At 49.7% G+C, this 25808-nt stretch overlaps 1 protein-coding gene across 2 annotated transcripts in view; it reads right to left on the bottom strand.

The window, feature by feature from the left end:
- Positions 1-25808, bottom strand: part of BACE2 (beta-secretase 2) — a 143688-nt gene that overhangs the window by 64270 nt on the left and 53610 nt on the right. For both annotated transcript variants that reach the window (XM_075542275.1, XM_075542276.1), the window contains exon 2: positions 5287-5375. In XM_075542275.1, coding sequence (XP_075398390.1) covers positions 5287-5375 — 89 coding nt within the window. The remainder of the gene's footprint in view (positions 1-5286; positions 5376-25808) is intronic.

Genomic DNA, 25808 nt, shown 5'->3' on the forward strand with positions numbered 1-25808 from the left:
CCACCTGAGTAGAAGCCTAGCTATGGGTTAAAGGCCCGAATGAGCCAGGAAAGGTAAGCAGGTAAAATAATCAATATAAACCAAACAGAGAACAAAGTAGAAGGTAGGAGAAAAGAGACCTCCTGGACTGAGATGTTAGCTGCCAACAAGTCAGCCCCTGGCTCATGGTGACTTTATAAACAAAAGAATGACCCCCTGCTGGTCCTGACCTACCCCCATGCTGGGTAGCAGGTAAGATCGCTATGAGTCATAGGGCTTTCGATGGCTGGTTTGGGGAATCAAACTGGTAAACCTTTCTTCCAACTCAGTTTGAATCCAGAAACTCTGCTAATCCCCATAAAGCAACCCGGAAGGCTCCACTGACTGGTGGGTGGTGGCTGTGCTTGAAGCTTATTAACCTGGAATCTAACCCACATCTTAGGCATAGAAGGTGAGAATTCTACTAGGGAAACACCAGTGCCTTGTAGCTGTCTACTAAGAAACCCAACCCCATTATTGATGCCCAGCAAGCCTATGAGAGAAAGTAGAACTCCCCCATGCGTCTTCGAGGCTGCCTCACCTGCCTTCCAGGGAGCAGCTGGTGGGCTACAATGCTGGTCAGCAGTGCATGCTCTAACCACAGTGTAGCCAGGAGTCCTCAGGGAAGTGGAAACTGCACACAGCAGGTAATCAATCACCAAGTTTACATGCTCTCCTTCTACGCGCTGTGCCCTTCGGTAGATGCAGGTACACTGCCTCAGGGTGCGGTTTTGACCAGCACCTTGGAGTGGAAGCACAGGACCAGGAATGATTTGCAACCAAGATGGGCGGTGCTCAGCACAGAGGCATGTACGGCGCTGTAGGGGAGTTTTGGAAAATCTGGGTGATGTGGACAGATTCCCTGGTGCTGTGAACGGTTGATACATTCAGTTGCAACCTAAACGGTTGGAGGTTAGAACCCACCCAGAAGTATCTCAGAAGAAAGGTCTGGAGATCTTCTTCCTGAAACCCGCCATGAAAGATGCTATGGAGCTCAGCGCTGCTCTGACACGCAGAGGGTGACCAGGAGTCGGAGTGGATGCCACAGCAGCTGTTGACTCTCACACCGTCGGGAGCATCCTCTTATTTCACGGGGCTCCTAGGGATGTCGTGCCAGCATATTCATCTTCTTCTCCACGCCCCCACCCCCATTACGGCAAAGGGGTTCCTGGATGGTGGAGCAAACAGTTAAGTGTTTGTTCACCAAAAGATTGGTAGTTCGTGTCTACCCAGAGCACCTCAGAAGAAAGGCCTGGAGACCTACTAATCCCCAAATCAGTTCAGTGCTAATCGGACCCACATGGGATTGCCATGAACTGAGGTGAGTTGGATTCCTGGCACCTGGTTACTGATAACATCAGGAAATTCTAAATATGCTCGGGACTGCATGCCCCCAAACACTACTGCTATTGAGTAGGTTCCAGTTCATGTTGGCCCTAGACTTTCTGAGACTGTAATTTTTTTCAGCCTTATCCGCCTGACCAGCGGAAGACTTTGTGGTTACTGCACCCGTAGGGTTCCTGGTGACTGCACTAGACAAGCTTTCTTTGAAAAGGGGTGTTGTTGTTAGCTGTCACCGAGTCAGTCCCCTGTGACTCCTGAAAACCCCATGTTTTAGTAGAACTGCTTCATTGGGTTTCCTTGACTGCCATCTTTACAGAAGCAGTTCCCCAAGACATCTCTTCTGTGGAGCTGCTCAGTGAGTTCGAACTGCCAACCTGCATGTTAGCAACTGATGACCAACTGCTTACCCCATCCAGGCTCCTCAAAGGGGGCCTTTTAGAATGACATGTGTAGGTTAAGTTACAGCACCTTCCAAAGGGATCAGTTATCAGGCATCAAAGAACAAACAATCATAACATTGTGTGCTCACCTCCATGATGTGATCACTGAAGACAAAGAGGGTGCATAAGCAAATGTGGCGAAGAAAGCTGATGGTGCCCGGCTATCAAAAGAGATAGCATCTGGGGTCTTAAAAGCTTGAAGATAAACAAGCAGCCATCTAGTTCAGAAGCAACAAAGTCCACATGGAAGAAGCACACCAGCCTGTGTGATCACGAGGTGTTGAAGGGATCAGGCATCATCAGAACAAAAAATCTTACCATAGTGAATGAGAGGGGGATTGGGGAGTAGAGACCCAAAGCCCATTTGTCGGCCACTGGAGATCCCCTTGCGGAGGGGTCTAGGGGAGGAGATGAGCCAGTCAGGTGCGATATAGCAATGATGAAAATTACAACTTTCCTCTAGTTCCTAAATGCTTCCTCCCCCCACACTATCATGATCCCAATTCTCCCTTGCAAGTCTGGCTAGACCAGAGGATGGACACTGGTACAGATAGGAACCAGAAACACAGGGAATCCAGGGCAGATGATCCCTTCAGGACCAGTGGTGTGAGTGGTGATACTGGTAGTGTAGAGGGAGGGTGGGTTGGAAAGGGGGAATGGATTACAAGGATCTACATGTGACCTCCTCCCTGGGGGACGGACAACAGAAAAGTGGATGAAGGGGATGTTGGACAGGGTAAGATATGCCAAAAATTTATAAATTATCAAGAGTTCATGAGGGAGGGGACAGCAGGGAGAGAGGGGAAAATGAGGAGCTGATGCCAGGGGCTTACATGGAGAGCAAATATTTTGAGAATGATGAGGACAATGAATGTACCAATGTGCTTTACACAATTGATGTATGTATGGATTGTGATAAGAGTTGTATGAGCCCCCAATAAAAGGATTGTAAAAAAAAGTTATAGCCCCTTCATATTTCAGTTCAGGCCATTCATTACATAGCACTCCTTTCTCATTGGAAGATAGGGGTCTGAATTCAGACTGCAGGCTGGAGAACTGCTGACTTAGAAGTTTGTACTCAGGCCAGTCCATCAGCCTCTTGTGATCTCAACAAGAAGTTTGGGCCAACTCCACGTTGTTCCATGATGTACCAATCCCAGTTGAGAAATAGGTTTTGGGATTAGAGGATTGGGATAAGCCAGCATTCGGAATGGGAAACCACAAACAGGCAGTGAGAGCATCATAAACCATGCCCTCTCTCCTCCGTGACACCCCCAAACCGAACACCTCTCACTGTCTTCCAAGGCACCCTGGGTGAGTTTGAACCACCAATCTCCAAGTTAGCTGTCAAACACTTAAACCATTGGTGTCCCCTAGGGATTCCTCCTGAAGTACCAAGGGACAAAGTGGTTACACGCAGAGCTATGGTTATAGACACCCTGGCCACAGAGCAGTCACAGGTCAGGGGTTTGGTTCTGGAATATCAATCAGTGATGGCACTTTCCCTAACCCCACAGTTGTAAACTGGGCTAGAGAACCCTTCAGGGGAGGTTCCAACCTATCTCCTTGGTGCCCCAGTGGCCACCGCCCCAACTCACCAAGAAGCTGCCGTGTACACAGTGTTAGCCACACCCGCGTGTGTCACCAAAAATGTATGTGACTTCATAGCAGGTAGAGGGCGGCTGCTGCAGCAGGCCACCTGCGTTACAAGACTAGCCCGACATGTCCAGAACCCTCCTGGCTGCTGGAGTTGCCCACTGCTGCCAGCTGCGATTTATTCCCTGGCACTAAGGAAGGTGAGTGAGGAGAGTGAGTGAGATAGCAAAGACAGGGGAAGGGTTCATAGCAGGGGGATCAGATGGTGCATTTGATTCTGAAGGGTTTAGGACGCTGAGACGTCCGCCTGGCCTGTTGGCTTCTTGTGTTGACTTGCACGTGTTCATTTCAGGGTCACAGTCTATGGGTGGGGTGTGAGCAGCAAAAAAACAGCGACAGATGCCCACAAAGAAGTGACTTTGGGGCCCAGAAGGATTCCCCTCTACACCTGAGCCATGGCTTTCTCTCGACCAGAAACATCACCTGCACAGAAACAATATCCAAGAACCACACCTCACCTTCCTATGGAAGTGTAGGGAACAGTGGATTTTGACTGATGGTGACCCTCTGGAACAGAGTAGAACTGCCCCATGGCTTCCCAGCCGACCCTCTTCACTGGGCCAAGCCGTCTGGTCTTTTCTCCTGCAGAGCGGGGCATGGGCTCCACCTGGCAGCCTGGCTGCTAGCAGCCAAGTGCTTAGGCCTTGCAGCACCAGGGGCCTTCCCACTGAACTCCAGAGGGCAATGCAAAGGGGTTCATCCAGGCACCGCTCCAGCTGGAGGACCGGCCTCATGGCCTGCCCACCACACTCTCACACTCACACGCTCATTCCATCCTTTCTGCCTTCCCTCTGCTTGGTCCCCGTCCAGATCAGGACTGGCCCCCAGTCACCGGCTGTCTCCCGGTGTATTCTGACGCAGGTGAGAGGAGGATCATTTCTGCGGGCTGTTCTTTGTCCTCTGTAAGCCTCTATTGTCTTTTAACTCGGGCACTCTTTCCCGTGCCCACGGGATTTTCAGCAGCTGCTCCCTTCCGAATTCGGCCAGCCAGGCTGCCTTCTGAGGAGCCCCAGGGTGGGCTGGCATGCCAACCTGCGGGGTGAGCAGCTTTGTGCAGCATCAGGTGCACTTTGCAGGGACAGCGGACTAGTGGGCGGTGGCAAGCGTCACACGGTTACTTGCTCCTTGCAGCTCTTCGCTTGCTGTGAGCTGTATGCGGCTTGAAGTTTGTACAGTGACTCTCCTGTACATTCCTCAAGGCTATTAGGAATGCTCTGCTCTGAATTACCTTGGGGTGAATATAAACATAGACATCTATGTACATATCATAACGCACGCTACACTCACAGATCTGTACACCGTATCATATCCAAGAAACAAAAATCCACATACATATCACACAGACACGCACATCTCAAACACACATATCTTATACATCCCACAGAGTCAGATACCACATTATACACATACACACACACACACCACATACATATACAAACTCACACATCTCACACACCCCACATAAGCACACATACATACACACACAACATAAATATACAAACTCACACTACATCTGACACACTACACACACACACACACACTACACATATCCTCACAAACAACACATATGTACATACCACCCATATGCACACACCCTCTCACTCACACAACACACCTATCCTACTACTCACTGGCACCACATCTCACACACCACACAAGCACAATCACATACCTACACACACCACACATATCTCATATACACTCAGAGACAAGCCATTACTCCCCCCACCCCACTCCCACTACACCATCCAGCCTTCAAACAAAGCGGCCATACGGCAGTATTGCAGGAGGCCAATTCTCGTGGCTCCCATACCCGCCCATCACTGACCTCTCGGAGTCGAAGTATGAGTAGATGTAGGAATGTGGCGCGCCCGCCACCGCGAAGTTACTGCTCCCGGTGTCCACGAGGATCTGTAGCTGTTTGTGAAGGATTTAAAGAGAGAGGAGGACACTGTCAGGTTATCTGAACAGGGTGAGGCTCGTGGATACAGTTTTAAAGATGAAGCACCAAGAACAGTTTACCAGTTGGAAAAAACTTACACTGATGGGGGTGGGGGTGGGGGAAGCAGCAGTTAAAGACCTGATATGGAAACAATAGCACATTCCTAAGACGCTTGCATGGGGGTGTGTGTGTGACCGTGTTGCTTCAGGTGCACACGGAGCTGTGATCAGTGCCTGCCGAAGAGCTCTGAAAGAATCTAAACTCCGTTACACATTTAGGAGTCTTTTTTTTTTAAGCCTAAGGAGCCCTGGAGGTGCAAAGGTGAAGCACCTGGCAGCTAACCTCACTTCAACCCCACCAGCTGCTCCGAGAAAGACAGAGGAGTTGGCCAGCCTCCAGCAAAGGTGGACAGGCTTGGAACCCTAAGTGGTGGTCCTACTCTGCCCTGCAGGGACCCTAAGACTAGAAACTGACTGGTTGGCAATGGGTTGGGTTTGGGTTTGGGATACCTTCTAAAATGCCCCTTGTTAAGGCTAGACTTTTGGCCTGGTAATTTAAACCCCTCCCTCGTGTCTGGTGTTAACTGCCATCCTACCGACGCAGAACACAAGGCAACTCCCTCCCGCCCCACCCACCCACACGGGAACAAATCTGTGTCCCCACCAGCACCATCTCGGGGATCGGTTGTGGAATGGACCATTGTGGCCCCCAGGGTGTTCATCGGCGGTGAAAACTCAGAAGCCTACTCTGTCAGACTGGAGGCTTCGCAGAAACCTGTTCACACCACGGCCGCTCCCAAGCCTCCACGGACAGACAGCTGTTGGCTGGGCGTGAGATGCCGTGACTTGACTCCAAACCTGGGCCTCCAGTCCAGGTCTCCTGCATGAAAAGCATGAATTCTACCACTCAACCACCCCTGCCCTTCTTTGTACTGATCATTTCACATCTGGTGCATCACCCTTCCATTAAGGTTCCTGAGGCAGGTGAGACTCTCTGTCCTACCCAATCTTCCAATTATTGTTTTCCTGTCCTTGAGATTTAGACTAATCCCCACAGCTGTTTAGTCACTGGCCTACAAGGAACTTCCTCACCACCTCTCACCAGTCCTTCAGCCCGGAGAGTCTTCGGTGTGTGCAAAGAGGGCCCGGCTTTGCCTGGTCCTCCACCCCAGTACAGATGCCACGGCCCCAGTGCGCGCATGTTTTAGAATGACTCGTCTCTCTGGCCTTTACATCACAATGCTATTTGCCTGAGTATAAAGTATTTGGGCTATGTCTTTTCCCCTGAATACCTTATAGATCTTTCTTCTATGCCTTCTGGAACTGCATGTCATCGAGAAAACCCAGACTTGCCTCAGTCTCTGACAGGGAGTTTCTTTTCCGCGTGGATTCTGAAGAAGACTTTCCTTAGCTATAAAGTTCTATACTTCTGTCCCAACAGACCTGCTTAGCATACATGGAGGAGGGACTTCAAAGTCTGTTGGAAGATGCCACTTTTAGCTCCATTCTTCCTGGAACTTTTTGGCGTTTCCTCTTATTACTCTTGGTTTCTCTGATTAAATTTTCCTAGAAAATGGGGTGGACATTTCCATCTAAAGATTTGGGTTTTTTTTCTTGGGCTTTTAAAAAAATTTTCAATTCTCAGGCAAATGTCCTAGTACTTTATCTCTGGATACGTTTCCCCTGTGTGTCCAGTTCTTTGTATAGTTCTTCCACTGTCACCTCGGTCTTCCATACCTAGTACGGTGAACCCGGCAATAGCCGGCATTCCACGATGGCCTACTTTTCCCGGGCCACACAGTTTTCTGTCTTACCATTTGTCCTTTGCTCACTCTCTGGATGCCTTTGAGTTGGCTCTGAAACGCTGCCCGCTACTGTGTCACCTCACAATTGTTCTTATGTTTGAGCCCAGAGTTGCAGCCACTAAGTCAATCCATCTCCTTGGGAGACTTCCTCCTGTTCACAGGCCTTCGTGAACTATTTACCAAGGATGGTGTCTTTTTCCAGGAACTGGACTAGCTTGCTAGTGTGTCCACAAAACGTAACATTAAGTCTCACCATCCTTGCATCTAAAGGTCCTTCTGGCTGTACGTCCTCTGAGACAGAGCTGTTCTTCTGGCAGGCACAGTTCCTCCAGTCATCTTCCCCAACCAGGCGTCAATTCTCCCTGATTCACTGGCCACCTCTCGTATCCGTAAGAAATGCCTGAAATACGCTGCATGGGTCAGGTGCGCCTCAGTGCTCAAGGCGATTTGCTGCTCACCAGACTAGAGAAGGGTTGAGTTTCCCTTCTCTGACAGCTTTCTACCTTACACAAGTTTTGGCTTTTGCAGGTTTTACTTTAATACTGCCTGTGAGAGTAAGGTTTTTTGAGCCCACATGGCACCCATAAGAAAACATGGTAGAGTTTAGCCTGTCAATCAGGTGGCAGCTTGATGAACTCCCTCGGAGGTGTGACCAAGATACATGGCTGAAGGCCAGCGCTGCCCCGCCCAGCCCCGCCCCACTCCCTGGTGGTCAGGGCAGTGCACTGTCTGATTGAGCTGCCTTACCTCAACACGTGCTGTGCTGCCTGCGGCCCAAGTCAACCTGTGGACCGCGGTGGACCACACCACTGTGGCATGCAGTTCCACACCGCAGTGCCGCCCCACCTTGCTGAGTCTGCTGCCTGCAGGCCGACTTTCACCTTGCCACCACTCCGGACACCGCACTTTGCATCACTACATCGTGAGGCTCCACCGAGACCTGCTGCGCTGTGCTGCGTTCTGGTACACGTCACCACTTCATCTTCCTACTGTCTGCTCCTTGGCCTTGGGCTAGTGACAAGGTGAGCTGGAAGGACCTTCAGCATAGTGCCTGTCCCGCGAGAGCGAGTTGGACTGAGCTCTCTGCACTGCTGCGTGCAGTAATTTGCTGTTACATTCCTTCTCATGACACAAACTTATCCTTTTACATATTTATAATCATAAATGTCTGGTCCTGTTTCTCTAGAGAACCCGGCCTAACACCCTGCCATTTGGATTTCTTCAGGATTTTCCTCTGTATTCATTGACTTTACTCTGCGCCTCCCCCGGAGAAGAGTCATTTGGTTTTGTATTATCTTACGTGCTGCTTTGGTTCCTAACTCAGCTATTCATTCTATAAGCACGTCCGTTTTGCTCTTCAACCTGCTTCCCCTGCAATATTCCTTGCCATCCCCGTCACCGCGCCCTAGCGTTGCCCTGTGTTGACTTTACCCTTGCGGGAAGTCCATCTACAGCTCAGTGCACTCATGCTGCTTGCCCCCGTCCCTTTGTTGAAACTTCCAAAATGGATTTTCCTCCTATTGTCGCACGATAGACCCTGTCTCCCTTTCACTCACCAGTCCCTATGCGTAAGCGCTATGCTGCTTCCTACTTAAATCAGGCAGCTCTAGGCTAACTCTTCATTTTCCCTAGAGTACTGCAGAAAAATCCCGACTCCTTCCCACCTTGTCTGGAGCCTGCCTGCCATCCACCCCAATGCACAGAGGGCCGAAGGAGCCTGCCAGCCAGAATTGTGGGCAGCAGTCCCAGGCTGTCCTGGTTCCCAAGACACCCTTACCAAGCCTGCTCCAGTGCTCAGGCCACCCAGGCACTCTGGCTGACATCAAGTCCATGCTGATGCATAGTGACCCCAGGGGTGTCTGGGTAGAGCTACTTACTCTCTAGACTTCAGTGGCTGCTTTGGGGGAAGGAGATCACGAGGGCTTTGTTCCAATGAGTCTCTTGGTGGATTTGACCCACTAACCTTTTATTTATTAAACCAAATCCACTACCATATGGTCAATCCTGACTCACAGAATTAACTATTATCGAGTTTCCCAGGCTCTAAATCTTTGCAGGAATGGGCAGTCTCCTCTTTCTTCGGGGGAGTGGCTGGTGGCTCTGGATCACTGGTCTTACAGATAGCAGTCCAAGGCTTCCCCGAAAGCACCCAACCAACCACTACACTCACTGCCATCAAGCCAATTCCATCTCACAGAGACCCTGGAGGACCGGGGAGACCTGCCTCTGTGGGTTTCCAAGACTATAACTGTTGACAGGAGTCGAAAGCTTCTTCTTTCTCCCTCGAAACAGCTGGTGGCTTTGAACTGCGGCTCTTGAGGTCCTGCGGTCCGCAGCCCACCGCATCACCAGGGCTTCTCCCCCCCCCCCGCCCCCCCCCTCTGACAACTCAGCAGCTGTTACTAGTTTATTCCACCCAGCAACGCCCCAGGCCTAGCCCACTCCCTGCGAGAAGTCTGCACCCTAGAAACTCCTCGTTCAGTAGTCAGACCCAATGGTCATTTGCTGGACTCCCTCAAGCCGCCTTTCCCATAATCTCCCATAGTTGTCGGAAGAAATTACCATTAACCCAATTAAAAAAAACAAAACTTTGGGGGGCGTGGGCTTTTCACTAAGCATGCTGTCCACTCTTTGATCCCCTGGAGGCCCTCTTATTGGCTGACCTTTAGCCTGCCTCCTCCCTGCCCCCCATCTCAATGCTGGTGCGTGCACCCGTCCCTCCCCGTCTCCCTCGGGCTCAGCACACCGGCTCCAGGAATCTCTGTTGAAGGCTCAGATGCGCCGACCCCGGGATCCTTGGGGTCTGCCCCCTCGTCTGCTCAGCCCATCGTGCCCTTACATTGTAAGTGTTGGTGGGGAATTTCCACGCACCGCCCCATTTGTACTATGGAGAGTTCATGCTGTATCGCTTGTTCATTTCTTCCCTGCTTTCCCACGGTCATTTCCTGTTTGACTGTTGGTTCACGTCTAAGGGGATCTCACGTAACTTTGTGTGTTACGTGTGGACAAACGGGGCCAAACAAAGAAATAGAGCAGCAATTTTAGATAATGCACTATGAGCTAAACTCTGTTTTATTTGTGTGATCACTGTGTAAGAATCAAACTCTGTGATAAGAGTTGTATGAGTCCCCAATAAAATGATTAAAAAAAAAAGAATCAAACTCTCAGGCCATGGTGAGTTGTTATTTAGGCAATGCTGGGAGGACTTCAAGCTCCAGCCTGCTGTTCAGAACCCAGCTCAGGAACTGGGACCACCTGGAGTCCCCATCGTAAGGGTGAGTGAGTGCCTGTAAGATGTCTACCCCATCCCCTTACAGAAGGGTCGCAGGGAGGAGACAAGCCAGTCAGGGGGCAGCATAGCACCGATGAAACATACAATGTTCCTCTAGTTCTTTAATGCTTCCTCCCACCGCTATAATGACCCCAATTCTACCTTACAAATCCAGCTAGACCAGAGCATGTACATGGGTACAGATTAGAGCTGGAAACACAGGGAATCTAGGACAGATAAACCCCTCAGGACCAATATTGAGAGTAACCATACCTGGAGGGGAAGAGGAAGGTGGGGGAACGCAGAGGAAACCGATCGCAATGGTCTACATATAACCCCCTCCCTGTGGGACTGACAACAGAAATGTGGGTGAAAGGAGACATTGGTCAGTGTAAGGTATGAAAAATAATAATTTATAAATTATCAAGGGTTCATGAGGGAGGGTGGAGGAGGGAGGGGGAAATGAGCTGAGACCAAGGGCTCAGGTAGAAAGCAAATATTTTGAGAATGATGCTGGCAACAAATGTACAAATGTGCTCAACACAATGGATTGTGATAAGAGCTCTATGAGCCCCCAATGAAATGATTTAAGAAAAGAAAGATGTCCACCCAGAACAGGACTCAGATCTGGTCCACTGTGAGTTCTCTTCCCCTTCCCTAAGGACCATAGAAAAAATCTGGGAACATTAGTCCACGACAGGGAATAATAATGAGAATTTGAGCTATGAATGGGGGCTTCAAAATGATAGGCAAATATGGAGTGAAACAGGAAGAGAATTTTCCCACGCAGTTTCCAAGCCCTCCCATAGTAAGTATTCCATTGTGGAAGAATACATGTGCATTTATCTTTATTTTGGGGACTACAATTTTCTTCTAATGTACTGCGGTCAGAGGGCCTGTGAGCGAGGATCTCTGGACTGGGTTAGGAAGCAGGTTTCCAGGTTCCCTGCTTATCTCTACTGTCAGAAGCCAGCACTTGCTCTGGCTCATCACGCTCTCCTGTTCCTTCGATGGGCCCTCTCTCTGCTTCTGAGCCCCCCATTGGGGCTTGCTTCCATGAGGCACATCCTCTGTAGTCAGCTTAGGGTTCAAGTCAGAACAAGAGATCAGCCTGAGGGTGTCTCTGGGTAGTGCAAGTGATTAGCCCGCACAGCTGCTAAGCGAAAGGTAGGAAATTCGAGGCCACATAGAGGTGCCTCAGAAGAAAGGCCTGGCGATCCAGCCACAGGAAGTCCTCTGGCACACAACTCTGCTCTGACACGCGGGAGGCTGCCTCAAGTCTGAGTCACTCCACAGCACACTGATTAAAAACATATGTCTGGTCAGTGTGAAAAGAGCCAAGCTGGGACCTTCCCCTTCACTGGGATGGCGCACCAAAGAGCACTAACATGTCAGCCCCTCACACACCGATGCCTTGTCCTAAGGGGCAGCGATGGAGCCAGAGCTGACCCAGAGCTGACTTCTGACCCGCACACAGCCCTGCAGCTCACTGCTGTCACCTGTGGAGTTTAAATGCATCCTGGGGGGGAGGGAAAGAGGAATCCTGGTGGTATAAACAGTTCACTGGCTTAGCTGCTAGCCCAATGTTGAGTCATTCAAGTCCACCCAGAGGCACTGTGCAGGAAAGGCCTGGTGACCTGGGTCTGAAAAGTTACCCCTGGAAAACCCGATGGTGCGCTCTTCTGGTACACACAGAGTCACTGTACGGCAGGATCAACATGGTAGCAAGGGGCTTTTTGTTTGTGTGATTTTGGTTTTCCGGAGGAGTGGCAGTGAACCAAATGTGAAGAGGAGACATAATTCTCATGTGAGGTATACCAGGAAGATGGTTTTTGGGTTTTTTTGCCTTTCCAGGAGAGCAGAGAATGTGGCTGTTAAGTAAGCCATCAATTACCCCACCCTGCAGAAAGCTCGAAATGAATTCTCCAAGAGTGAGAAATACTGTTTCTTCGCTGTTGGAAGTCATCGGCTCCGGGGGCCCTGCGTGTCTGTGATGGGTGATGGGAAATTCAGGAATGGTCAATGGCTGCACATACGGTCACTGAGCTATGGGTGTGAGGGTTGTGGACATGGCAGGTGTTTTGCTATCTACAAGCTTAGGACAATTGGGGGGTGGGAAGGGAGGGACATTAAAACCTATAACTTCCCCAATCGGAACACCCTCTCTGGCTCCATGCACCACCAGTCAGGACAGCACCTGGCCGGCAATGGTCGATCGCCACCAGGCAGGAGGATGTGTGGGGAGGCTACACCGCCCCACAGCCTGCGGAGTCCCTGCCACCCGCCACTCTTCAGGCTGACGTTCCATGTCTACACAACAGGACACTGCTCGAAACTAGCCACAGGCAAAGCTCACACAAGACCATTGTTTCTCGCAGAGTCGCCCCAGGGGTCCAGGAACTTTCTGAGCGGATGTTCCATGCCCCTTCCCTTGGAATGACATTCCACGGCCAGCCCCCACAGTGCATGATGAACGCAACCGTTCACCGCCCCTCCTCCCCCACTTCTGCCCATTGTGGCTCCTTTGCAAAGGTTTGCTGTCCTTGCTGGTGGCTGGGGAGTTGGCTGCAGTGTGTGGTGACCTTATGCTGGCCAGAAGGAAACTGCAGCCGGGTCCCGTGCCAGCTTCACGGCTGTTGGCACGCTAGAGCCTGTTGTTAAAGCTACTGGGCCAACCCAGCTTGCTGACGGCCCCCTTTGTTTTCACCGGCCCTCCGCTTGACCCAGCACGTGTTTCTTGGTCTTTCCTGATTGGTCTTTTCTAAAGACAGGACTTTTGCAAAGGGAAAGAATGCAAAGCAGAAGACTTTAAGCCAACATGCAGACAGACTGCAGTATTTCACACAAGGTGTTGCTTCTCACTGCCTACACATCCACTACAACCACCCTCTGCACGGCTGTGTCTGTGGAAGAGAATGTGCAGGGGAATCGAAGGCCAAGTCGTGGCTTAGCGAAGCTGCCCATCACCTTGGTCCTCCCTGGAGGACACAGAGCTTGGGGTAGAATGCATCCCAAACAAGCGAGGCAGCCACCGAGCCAGGAGCAGGTCGGTTATCCACGCCATACTAACCGCTTCCCTTGGCTCTGCTCTTAGAGCAGCAAACAGGGGCCAAGCTCATTTTCTGGGTGATGACGCTGGAATGACATTGGCAGGTTGGCTTCTCGCCAGGGCCCTCAGTCCCCTTGTGCAAGTCGTCACACTGCAGGTAAAGAAACCTTTCCCCACCTGTCCTATCAGTTGCAAGTGAGCCGCCCTGCATGGAGTGAAAACTCAAATCCTCGGGAGGCAGGTTTCTTCTGGACACTTGGCTCCACTCCTCCACGCCAGCAGCACATCCTGCCACTCCCTTTATCCTGGGAATTTCCAACACTGCTACCTCCTTGGGTTTAGTTACACACCCTGTCCTGGAGGCAGTCCGGGCCCCTAAAGGAACATTCAAGATGCACACATATTCTCAAATCCCAGGGCTGTTTGGGGAGCTGCCAGCAGTAGACTTGGCAGCACATATGAAAGACACGAATCCCGCTTTACAAAGAAGGGTTGAGAGGTCAAGTGACTAGAGGAGATCCCATGGGTCCTGACTCCCATTTCCCCTTCCCTTCCTGTTTTGGGTTCCATTCCACACCCCTAGGAAGACAGGTTGAAGTCCTAATGCCTGTACTTGTGACTGTGACCTTGTTTCCAAATAGACCCCTTGGACATGCCATCGGTTCATTAACATGAGGTCTTACTAGAGTCGGGGCGGGGGATGGAGTGGAGGGGGTTGGTCTGAACCCCAGCTGAGTGCTGGCCTGAGGAAATGAGAAGACACAAAGAGACACGCCAGAGAAGATGTCTGTGCGACGGCAGAGCAGTAAGCCAAGCATCACGGGAGCTACCAGAAGCCAGGAGAGAGGCAGCCAAGAGATGCTCCCTCAAAGCCTCAGAAGGAAGCAGCTCACCGACTCCCTGATCTCTGCTTCCAGAACTGTGTGGGAGTCAACACGTCTCCCATCTTCTAAGCCCCCAGTAAACCTGACAACACAGCAGCCTCCCAAAACAACATTCTGTATCCATACGGAGTCAGAGCCCAGGACCCCACCGCTATTGGTGTTTAACTCCCCTAAGGCATTCACTGGCCTCTGTGTCTGAGAGGGTCCTCTCACCGGGGGGATAAAAGAGGCTCACCAGGCTGAGCCCAGGCTGGGAGGGTTGGGCAGCAGGGGGGCACAGCTTCAGCCTAGTTCTGCAGAGTTACAACTCTAGACGCATCCATCAGTGCCGTGTTCCACAGCAACGGTTGCTGGAGAGTCCAAGTTGTGTATCTTATCATTTTATGAAGTTGGTGAAAAATATTGCCCCCCCCTGAAGTGGTATATTGTTCCATCTTCCTAAGTCCCTTGCGCCTTGGACCTTAGATGGCCGCTCCACATGAATACAGCACCTGGTTCCCATGTGAGAGTAGACACATGGCTTTGTCTCTAATACCTTGGACAGCACCTGGAGGTGGTGTGAGGTCATCAATAAAATGCAAATCACACCAAATTCACTGCCATCGAGGCAGTTCTGACTCACACCAGGAGCCTTGCTGGCATTTAATGGGTTATGTGTTGGGCTACTAACTGCAAGCTCAGCAGTTCAAAACCACCAACCACTCCAAAAGAGAAAGATGAGGCTCTGAATTCTTGTAATGGTTTAGAGCCTACAGAGGCAGTTCTACCCTGTCCTATAGGGTTGCTATGATCAACAAAGAGTTTCTGAATCAGTGAGTGGAATTCAAAGATACAGGGGTATATGAGTTTCCTAGTTTTAAAGTACCAACAAGTTGGTGGCGTTGAACAGCAAAAATGGACTCTCTCTAAGTTCTAAAGGCTAGAAGTCTGAGTTCAAGATACTAGCAGTGTCACGTTCCCTCTGAAGTCTCAGAGGAAAACCTTCCCTGTCTCCCAGAATCTGGTAACCCAAGGTATTCCTTGGCTTGGGCAACACAACTTCAATCTCTGCCTCCATCTTCACATCGCTTTCTTTCCCCTCTGTCTGTTTCTCTTCTAGTTTACAAAGACACCATTCATATCAATTAGAACCCACTCCACTCCAGTGGAATCCTTGGGTGTTACAAATGGTTAAGTGCCCAGCTACTTGACTCCAACAGAAGCTCCTCAGAAGAGTGGTGTGCGATCCACTTTGGAAAAGCCACAACCACTGAACACCCTGTGGAGCAGAGGTCTGCCCTGGCACAGGTGGGGTCATCATGAGGCGGAATCAACTCAACAGCACCGGGCTTGATTATTTTGGCTTCTACCAAAATATGACCTCATGTTAACCTAACTACTAACATTTTCAAAGACCTTATTTCTAAAGGAGGTCATGTCCACAGGTATCAGAGGTTAAGGATTTTCATCCTGCTTTCTGGGGGCAGGGGGTACCCACACAGCAGCATTTCTGCATTCACGTCTCAAAAGCTGTGCAGAATGACAGCCCGCACACAGGTCTTGGGTGCCCTCTGGCCAGAATTTCAACTGTATGCCATCATTTGTGGGGCTCCACTGTCCCTGGTGGGTTATGTCTCCTCCCTACACCTCTCTGTTCCTCATTCAGGGCAAAGGTGTTACACCACTCTCAAAGGGCACTTGTGAAGGGTCAACACAAGGTAATTCATTGCCCGACCCAGTGCCTTACTCCTGGTGCACATTCAGCAAATGCTGGTGCTATGTGTTGGGCAATATATGTCAGGGAGGAGGAGATTGAGTTCCACTGCAGGTGACCAATGACACAAACTCCATGACATCCCAACCAACACACATGGGCCTCTCGTGACAGCAAGGGGCTGACTCCAGAGCAATGGGAACCTAAGAGATTCTTCAGGAAGGTTCCTTTGCTCAGAATACTCTTGAGGGTAGTCAGGGCTGTCTCTCCCATCCTTGTTCTGCCGAGCCAGAGCTTGTGGTTGTCAGCTATTGTTGAGTTGGCTCCTGGCTCATAATGATCCCATGCACACGCCCAGTCTTGTCCCATCCCCGTGATCAGTTGTGGATTGAACGGTTGGGATCCTTAGGGCTTTTATGGGATGGGTTTTGGTAGTAGATTGCCAGGCCTTTTTTCCTAATCTGGATTACTCTGGACATTTTGCTGAAACCTGGTCAGCAAAGTAGCAACACGCCAACCTCTGCTGACAGTTGGTGACAGTTCCTGCAGGGCACTGGCTGGGAACGCAACGCCTGCATTGAAGGTGAGAACTCTACCATGGGACCAACAGCTTAACCGTTTGTAAAAGGACGCACTGTGCAGAGTCTTCGCTTCTTCCTTTGGTTTAGATGTAATCAGGAGACAGCTGTCGCCATTTCTGGCTGCCGGCTGAAAACAGCATGGGTGCTTGTCTTTGAGACGTAAGCTGAGTCCCACGTCCTTCACCAGGCCTCTGGGTACTCCGCCGCGTCCTTCCTCTCTTCCTGGACAGTCCATGGCCTGGCGTTTTACCTCCACCCTTTGTCAGGTCTTCCTTATGCTTCAATTTCCCCATCAGCAGAGATCACTCACTAGGAAAGGGAATCCTGGCTGTCAAAGTGAAGCACCAGGAAAAACGAGGGAAGCCCTCCACTGACCCAACAGCCACAACGATGGATTTAATCACACCAAGGAGCACGAGGAGCCGCATCTCCTATTACACGCCAGGTCACCAAGGGCCTGCGCCAGATCAACAAGCAGCAACCAGCAGCCACAGCAGCAACTTCTTCCCCGTGCAGCCCATCATCCTCTCAATGAACGAGTAAGTTGCTTAAGGGTAGAACCCCTCCTCTTAGACCAGTGGTTCTCAACCTTCCTCATGTCGTGACCCTTTCATACAGTTCCTCATGTCATGGTGACCCCCAACCATAACGTTATTTTCATTGCTACTTCATAACTGTCATTTTGCTACCATTATGAATTGGGCGACCACTGAAAGGGTGGTTTGATCCCCCAAAAGGGTCATGACCCACAGGTTGAGAACCACTGGACTAGACCTTTTGGGTGGTCACAACAGTACCTGCAACCAGCAGAAATTCAGTAAACATTTGTTTCTGAAAATGAGAAAACAAACAAACATGTCTGGGCTCCACAGAGAAGTAGAGGGAAAGTGGATGAAGAGGGAGAACCTGTTGAGAAGCTGGAGAAAGCCCAGTAGGCCACACCCCCTGCAGAGACGCTATCCAGACTTCTGAGGATTGACTAGTGAGTGCTAACCTGGTTAACAGCCGCTCCTCTAGAAAACAATCACAGACATACCTCAGATATAGCCCGGTACAACTGAAGGTAGGCCAAAGGGCTCAATCATGTCACTATTGGGAGTTGGCGCAGGGCGGGAAATGTTCCCTCGGTTAGACATAAAAAACAGAAGGGGTTATTAGTGGAAGCCTGTTATAAATTTAATTACTCCTCCAAGATGTAGATAATGATTCCTAACCTCTGCTTGTGGCTTTCAGGAGCCCTTGGTGACACAGTGGGTTACCCAGCGGGCTGCTTTCTGCAAGGTCAGTGGTTCTAAACTACTAGCCGAGGGAGAAAGATGGAATTTTCTACTCCCATAAAAATGTAGTCTTATGCACAAAAAACAAGACAGAGCATCTCTGCAGGTCTATCTAGATAAGATAGGCAGGATAAACAATCTGGAGGAGAAAACAATGGACACTATGGATCCAGGGGGATATAGGAGAGGAAGAGGCTGGGGAAAGGAAGCGGTGTTAACAAATCCAGGGACAAGGGAAAAATAAGTGATCCAAAATCGATGGTGAGGTGGGTGTAGGAGGCCTAGTAGGCTTGATTGAGGGCATCGTAACCGAGAGGAATTACTGAAACCCAAATGAAAGCTGAGCATGATAGTAAAACAAGAGGAAAGTAAAAGGAAATAGAGGAAAGAACTAGGAAGGAAAGGGCATTTATAGAAGTCTAAATACAGGCATATATGTATGTAAATATATTTATATATAACAATAGGGAAATATATCTATATGCATATATTTATAGATTTTGCATTAAGGTAGCAGATGGTCATTGGGCCTCTATTCAAGTACTCCTTTAATGCAAGAACACTTTGTTCTATTAAACTGGCATTCCATGATGCTCACCTTCCCGATACGATCACTGAAGTCAAACCACATGTATAAGCAAATGTGGTGAAGAAAGCTGATGGTGCCCAGCTATCAAAAGATACAGCAACTGGGGTCTTAAAGGCTTGATGATAAACAAGTGGCCATCTAGCTGAGAAGCAACAAAGCTCACGTAAAAGAAGCACACCAGCCTGTGTGAGCACGAGGTGTCAATGGTATCAGTTATCAGGGATCAAAGAACAAAAAATCATGTCATTGTGAATGAGGGGGAAAGCAGAATGGAGACCCATAGCCAATCTGTAGGCAACTGGACATCCCTTTATAGAATGGTGGTGGGGAGGAGGCGAGCCAGTCAGGGTGCAGGGCAGCAACAATGAAACATATAACTTTCATCTAGTTCTTTAATGCTTCCTACCCACCCCCCCACTATCATGATCCCAATTCTACCTTATAAATCGGGCTAGACCAGAGAATGTACAGATAGGAACTGGAAGCAAGCAGGGAATTCAGGACAGATGATCCCCTCAGGACCAATAATGAAAGAAGTGATACCAGGAGGGTAGGAGGAAGGTGGGGGAGAAAGGGGGAGCCAATCACAATGATCTACATATAGCCCCCTCCCTGGAGGATGGACAACAGAAATGTGGGTAAAGGGAGATTTTGGACAGTGTAAGATATGACAAAATAATAATAATTTTTAAATTATCAAGGGTTCATGAGGGAGAGGAAGCAGCGAGGAAGGGGAAAATGAGGAGCTGATATCAAGGACTCAAGTAGAAAGAAAAAGTTTTGAGAATGACAATGGCAACAAATGTACAAATGTGCTTGACACAATGGATATATGTATGGATGGTGATAAGAATTGTATGATCCCCCAATAAAATTATTTTTTAAAAATGCATAGTCTTGGAAACCCACAGGGACAGTTGGATGATGGTGTTGGTGAAGGATATTGGAAGTACCGTGGACTGCTAAACGAACAAACATGTATCTTGGAAGAAGTTCAGCCACAATGTGCGCTAGAAGCAAAGATGATAAGACTTGGTGTCACATACTTTGGACATGTCATCTGGAGAGGTGAGTCCTTGCATAAAGGACATTATGTTTGGTAAAGTGGAGGGGTAGCAAAAAATAGGAAGATCCTCAAGGTGATGGATTGACACAGCGGGTGCAGCAATGGGCTCAAGTATAACAACAGTTCTGAGGACGGTGCAGGAACAGAGGTTGATACCTTCTGTGGTATCCAGGGCCAATTTGAGGACACCTGACAACGACAATGCCCATGCTTATAGTCTCAATCGGAAACGAGCTGTCTTTGTGACGATAAGGCAGAATTCGTGTAGGGTATGCCTTCAGTCCGTCTCTTTGGAGATAGGAAAGAGATTAAAGAAGCAAGGGAGAGAAGTAGAGATGGAGGAAGACTCGTGATCTCAAAGACTCAGGAAACAAGCTGAAGACCTGCCCGTAGAGCCATCATCATGAATTCAAACTTCTAGCCTCCTCAACGGTGAGCAAATGGAGGTCCGTTTGTCAAAGCCACCCGCTTGTGGTATTTGTGTCAGCAGCACTAGAGGACTAAGCTATCAGCCCTTCCCCTAGGGAATCGTACCCGCTCCTGTTGCTTTCTCCAGGTGCAGGAGCCAGCTTACCTGGCGCCCCGGGCAGGATGAAGTGCTGGGGTGAATACCCCAAGAGCAAGAAGCAAAAGCTGCTGTAGTACAAGCCTGGGTCCTTCAGGCATCAGAGGGACAAATCTGTGTGAGCTCAGCATGACCTGCCAGGTAGCTGCAGCAGGCTCGAACCCCAGGTGCCCGTAGTAGTAACTTGCTCATCGGTGGCCTTGGCATTCTCTTCCCAGCCTGTCCTTGCTGCTCACCGGTGTCTCAGAGGGCAAGGATGGCTCAATGGTAGAATTCCAGTCTTCTACACAGGAGACCCAAGTCAATTTCCAACCAATGCCCCACACATGTAGCCAGCAAACATCAAAGGAAGTTTGAATGTTGCTATGATATAGATCTGCCTTTGATTTAGGGCACTGATGAAGGATATTGAAAGTAACACAGACTGCCAAAAGAACAAATAAATCTGTCTTGGGAAAAGTACAGCCAGATGCTGTAAAGATTTGGTAAAGCGGAAGGGCAGCAAAAAAGAGGAAGATTCTCATGGTGATGGATTGAGCGGCATATATGCTGAGAGGCATATTTGTCTCACACCCTTTGGACATATTATCAGGACATCATGCTTGGGAAAGTATCGGGGCACTGAACAAGAGGAAGGTCTTCAATAAGATGGCTTGGCACCATAGCTACATCAATGGGCTCAAACATCAGAACAATTGTGAAGATGGCACAGGACTGGGTCGTGTTTGGTTCTGTTGTGCACAGGGTCACTATGAGTCAGAACCAACTGGCCGGCCCCGGACAACCACATAACAGGATGGTTTCAATGCAGCTTCCTGACTATGACGGAGTAGGAAGGAAAGCTTAGTGACCGCTCCTGTAAGTCAGCCAGTGAACAGCCGAGGAGGCCGCAGTGCAGACACTGACCACAACTGACCATGCCCCCACTGGGACTGGGCCGAGATTAGTTGCATTGTGAGTCTGTGGCCAACTCCACAGCCAATAACCGCCCCCAGTAGGAGGTAAAGAGATGAGCCACAAATCCCACCCTTCAGTTCCTAAAGACCAGGTCCCCTTTAGCTCTGAGACCCCGAAAGAAAGGATACAATGCAGTCAAGAAAACCTAGGACCCCCCAGAGACTAAGAGGGGTCTGTGGAACCCCGGGAACCCAAGACCTGACACCTGGCTGAGACGTAAACACAGGCGCCGTGTTCCACCCACTGTCCTTTCCTGTCCTCTGTGGATGCATCGGGCCAGAAGCCCACGGAGAGCCATTTGCTAATCGCTGCCATAGGGAAAAGGCTGCTTTAAAAGTCACAACCCGGGCTAGGCATCTAGTTAGTGGGGAGCAGCCTGCGATGTCGCAGGCTGTCGCTGTCTCTTTTTCAGCAGGTTAATAGATAGGAAAATGAGCAGATAATTTAAATAAGGGCTCATTTAACACAATGAGTCCTAATTACATTACCAGCCCATCTGCTGAGCAGAGCGTGGAGCCATCCTCTCCAGGCCTGGTGGCCCAGGGCTGTGGGCCCGCGGGGAGGACTGCGGCTACAGGCAGTGAGGGTGCTTATTAGGTTCTCTGGGCGCATCGGCTCCAGACATGAATCTCATTGACTTAAGCACGCCTTGCTGAAGGAAGCAAACATCATCGCCAGCGCCATTTCTCCACAAGCTAAAATGAACATCGTTTGCATTATCATGGAGGTGGTGGTGTGGGGGGGGGGGGGGTATGTGTGTTGGGGAGAGTATGTGGGGGCCACTTTCGAAGGGCTTTGCTTCCCACAAACAGTCACTCCAGAAGTCGGCTAAGAGGGGCCAGGGCAGGCCACCGATCAATGTAGGCTCTGAGTGTGCGCACGTGTCTGTATGAGTTGAGGTGGGGTATGCAGGAGCGTGTGTGAGTACAAGGGGGCTTCAGAAAGTTTCTGGGAAAATCACAGGGCCGTTTTCTGAGTGTGTGCGCACACAGCAAGTTCAAAGCCCCCTGCTCCCCGCAAAGTGGTGGCCACACAGGAACCTTTGTGCATTTTTGTTTGTTTCATTTTCTCCCTCCCGCCCGCCCTCGTAACCACCAGTGGCATTCTTTTTGAGAGGAAAACCCTTTTTCTTTCACCACAGTGCTCTCATATAGGATTTGTCTTATGTGATGGACGCACTGCGTGGAGCACAATAGCTTCCAAGTGCATCCGTGTCTTGGGGCGTCTGACATTTCATCATCATTCTTCATAATGCATGGCAGTCCCTGGTCTCGATATACCGCCCTTTACTTATTCGCTGTCCCACTGGTGTGACCTTTTCATTGCATTTCCCACAGCTTTTTGAAGCCCCTTTATCTGTATTTATGGGAGCAGGTGACACTGCCATCAAGTTGACTCCAACTCACAGTGACCCTCCGGGACAGAGTAGACGCGGCCCACGGGGTCTCCAACGCTGCAGTCTTTGTGAAGTAGCCGCCACCTCTTCCTGCACGGAGTGGGTGGTGATGGGCAGCCGAATGCTTACTACCACACCCCAGGGCTCACTGTGTGCCAACAAGGCTCCTCCCCACACGCGGGCAGAGACTCAGCAGGCCCTGCCTCCTGAGGGGAAAACCAGCGCTGCTGAATGGATGATGGGGAGGGGAGACGCAGACAGATCTCCTCTGACCTACATGGGGTCTCCCTGAGCTGGAACCAGCTCCATCTCAACTGCTTTGGGCCTGGTTCCTGCACAAGAGACAGTTTTGCACTGTAAGCTAAGGCACTCGCAGGCTAAGATGGGCTACAGGGCATGAGGTAGAGAATTAGAAAACGAGGAAGGTTGGGGTAGAGATCCTGTTTTAAGAATTTAAGAAATCGCTCAAAGCCTACTCCCCCCCTCCACCTAGAGTCACTCTGGACCCAGGAGCTGCCGTGATCTCTGCAGGTGAAGCCTGGAGTGGCAGGGTGGCTGTGGGTGATGGAGGGGTGTCATCTCCCTCACTGTGTCACATTGAATAGTGTTCCCAAACTCACCCCCACCTAGAACTTCCAAAGGTCATTTTATCTAGAAATAAGGTTGTTGCATTGTAACTAGTTAAGATGAGGCCACGCTGGATTGGGCTGCTCTCTAAATCCACTGACTGGTGTCCTTATAAGAGGGCCACAGAAAGACACAGGCGCTTGGGAGAAAGCCATGTGACAACCGTGGCAGAGATTGGAGGGAGGGTGCCACAAGCCAACTAAGAGTGTCCACCACTAGAGGCATAAGGGGAGAGAAGGGGACAGCAGCCCCCTCCAAGCTTCCATAAGAAACCAGTCCTGTCAAACCATTGGGTCCACTCTTCTGGGCACCGGAACTCCGAGTAAACACGTTTCTGTTGTCTTAAGCCACAAGTACCCCAGGAAGTTAACACGGTGAGCAAGTTTCAATGCCTTTTGCACAGCCAATCTCTGTTACTGAGAGTGGATTTCTAAAGCACCAAATAACAAACTAAATTAGGTACCATCAAGTTGATTCCAACTCATAGACATCCCGTAGGTTAGGGTAGAAATGCTCCTGTGGGTTGCTGGGAGTGTAAATCCTTAGAGTAGTAGAAAGCCTCATCTTTCTTCCAGGGAGCAGCTGGTCGTTTTGAACTCCCAACCTTGTGGTTAGCAGCCCAAGGAGCATACCTACATCAGCCAGGTTCCGGTATTTCTAAGCAAGATGATGTTACTGTGACCCCAAAGCTCTAATATTTTGGTCTCTCTGTTCATTCATACGATTTACTTTCAAGTTCATTTCCACTGATGGTTCAGGATACTCCCTATACAAATGCTATAAAAGAAGGCGAGGCAACATAAAGAAGGAATAACTGACTTGAGCAGCTGTTCCGTGTCCTGGTGGTGCAGTAGTCACGGGCCCAGCTGCCAACGGAAAGGTCAGCAGTTTGAAGCAGCCAGCTCCTCAGCAGAAGGAAGATGTGGCTGTCTGCCTCCATAAGTATTAAAGGCGTAGACATCACATGGAACATTTCTTTTGGGTCACCAAGGGTCACTGTGACTCGGAATCGGCAATGGGTTGAATTTGGTCTGAGGAGGCTGATAAACATGGAAGCAGCTTCCTATTGGCTATGGAACCTCAGCCAAAACACACACCCTCTCTGAGCCTCAGAGTCCTCATCTGTGACACGGGACAATAGTGTCACTGTGAAGAACACATGAGATTGCATATTTATAATGTAGAATCAACGTAAGCAGTTATCATGTAATATAATAGAGTAAAATGTAATAGCATCTATTAATTACACTATTAAAAAAAACAACAAACCCATTGCTGTTGAGTCAGTTCCCAGTTCCATCTCACATCGACCCTATAGGGCAGAGAGGCTATAAATCTTTGCCGGAGCAAACAGCTTCAATTTTCTCCAAGGACTGCTGATGTGTTTGAACTGCCAACCTTATAGTCAGCAGCCCAATGCTTATCCCATGTTGCCACCAGGGTTCCACTGCAGGATTAGAAAATAAAGTTCCATTTTCACGTCTCAAATGGGGATGCCGTGTTTCCTCTTTTTACAGGTTCACTCTACCAGTACATCCCAGACCTGGCCTGGGGTGTGGACTGAATGGTGTCCGCACAAAAAGCTATGTGGAGGTGCTATCCCTGTACCAGTGAGTGGGTTGTGTTTGGAAATAGAGACCATCTTCTGAGTTGTATTAATAAGGACATACTGGGGCAGGGTGGGCCCTAAACTTAATCCATTCTGAGTGGCATCTTATAAAGGGTAATGGCGGTTCACTAGCTAAATCCGCACATTCCAGGTAGGAAAGAGAAGATTTGGCTTTGACTTGGGTAGGACACAGGTGTCTGAGTGGGCACTGCTGTTGTTAGCCTGATAAACAGGTTTCAGAGCAGCTTCCAGACCAGGAAGGACTAGGAAGAAAGGCCGAGTGATCTACTTCCAGACCCCAGCCAACGAGAAGCCTGTGGTTCACAATGTCCCAGGCCTCAGCGGGTCATGGGACATGGTCAGGCTGGGCAGCGTTTTGTTCCATTGTTCATGGGGCCAACTTGACAGTCATAACAGCAGCAACAGACACAGAGGGATGCACCCACGCGGAAGATGCCACACAAAGACCGAGTCAGGTGCATTTACAAGCTGAGAAAAGCAAAGGGTTGGTGGCAGCTATTACAAGTGGTTACATGTTGGGCTGTTAACCCCAAGGTCAGGAGTTTGAAACCACCAGCTGCTACAAAGGAGAAAAATGAGGCTTTCTACTCCTGTAAGGACTTAAAAACAAACAAAACCCCCATAATAATAATAATAACAACAACAACATAAAAAAAGAGTTACAGTGTCAGAAAATCATAGGAGCTATTCTACCTTGTCTTGTAAGGTCACTCGACTTGGAATCGACTTGATGGCAGTGAGTTTGGGTTTGTTTGTTTGTTTGTTTGTTTGTTTGTTTTGGTACTATGTGCCAAAGATACACAGAAGAAGCTTCCTTCTAGAATCACACCCTCAATTCAGTTGCCTAGAGCCAAGAATTTCTATTCTTTGGTATTTGTGATCTCACGTTACGGAAGCCCCAGGAAACTCAGCCCAAACCAGCTGCTGTGGAGTCAGTTCTGCCCCGGGAGCTCCCAGGAACCCCCAGGTGGGTTACAGTAGAACTGGGCTCCTTAGGCTTCTCAGGAGCTAGGTTTGTT

This window comes from Tenrec ecaudatus, chromosome 2 (assembly GCF_050624435.1).
Source record: "Tenrec ecaudatus isolate mTenEca1 chromosome 2, mTenEca1.hap1, whole genome shotgun sequence".
NCBI lineage: Eukaryota > Metazoa > Chordata > Mammalia > Afrosoricida > Tenrecidae > Tenrec > Tenrec ecaudatus.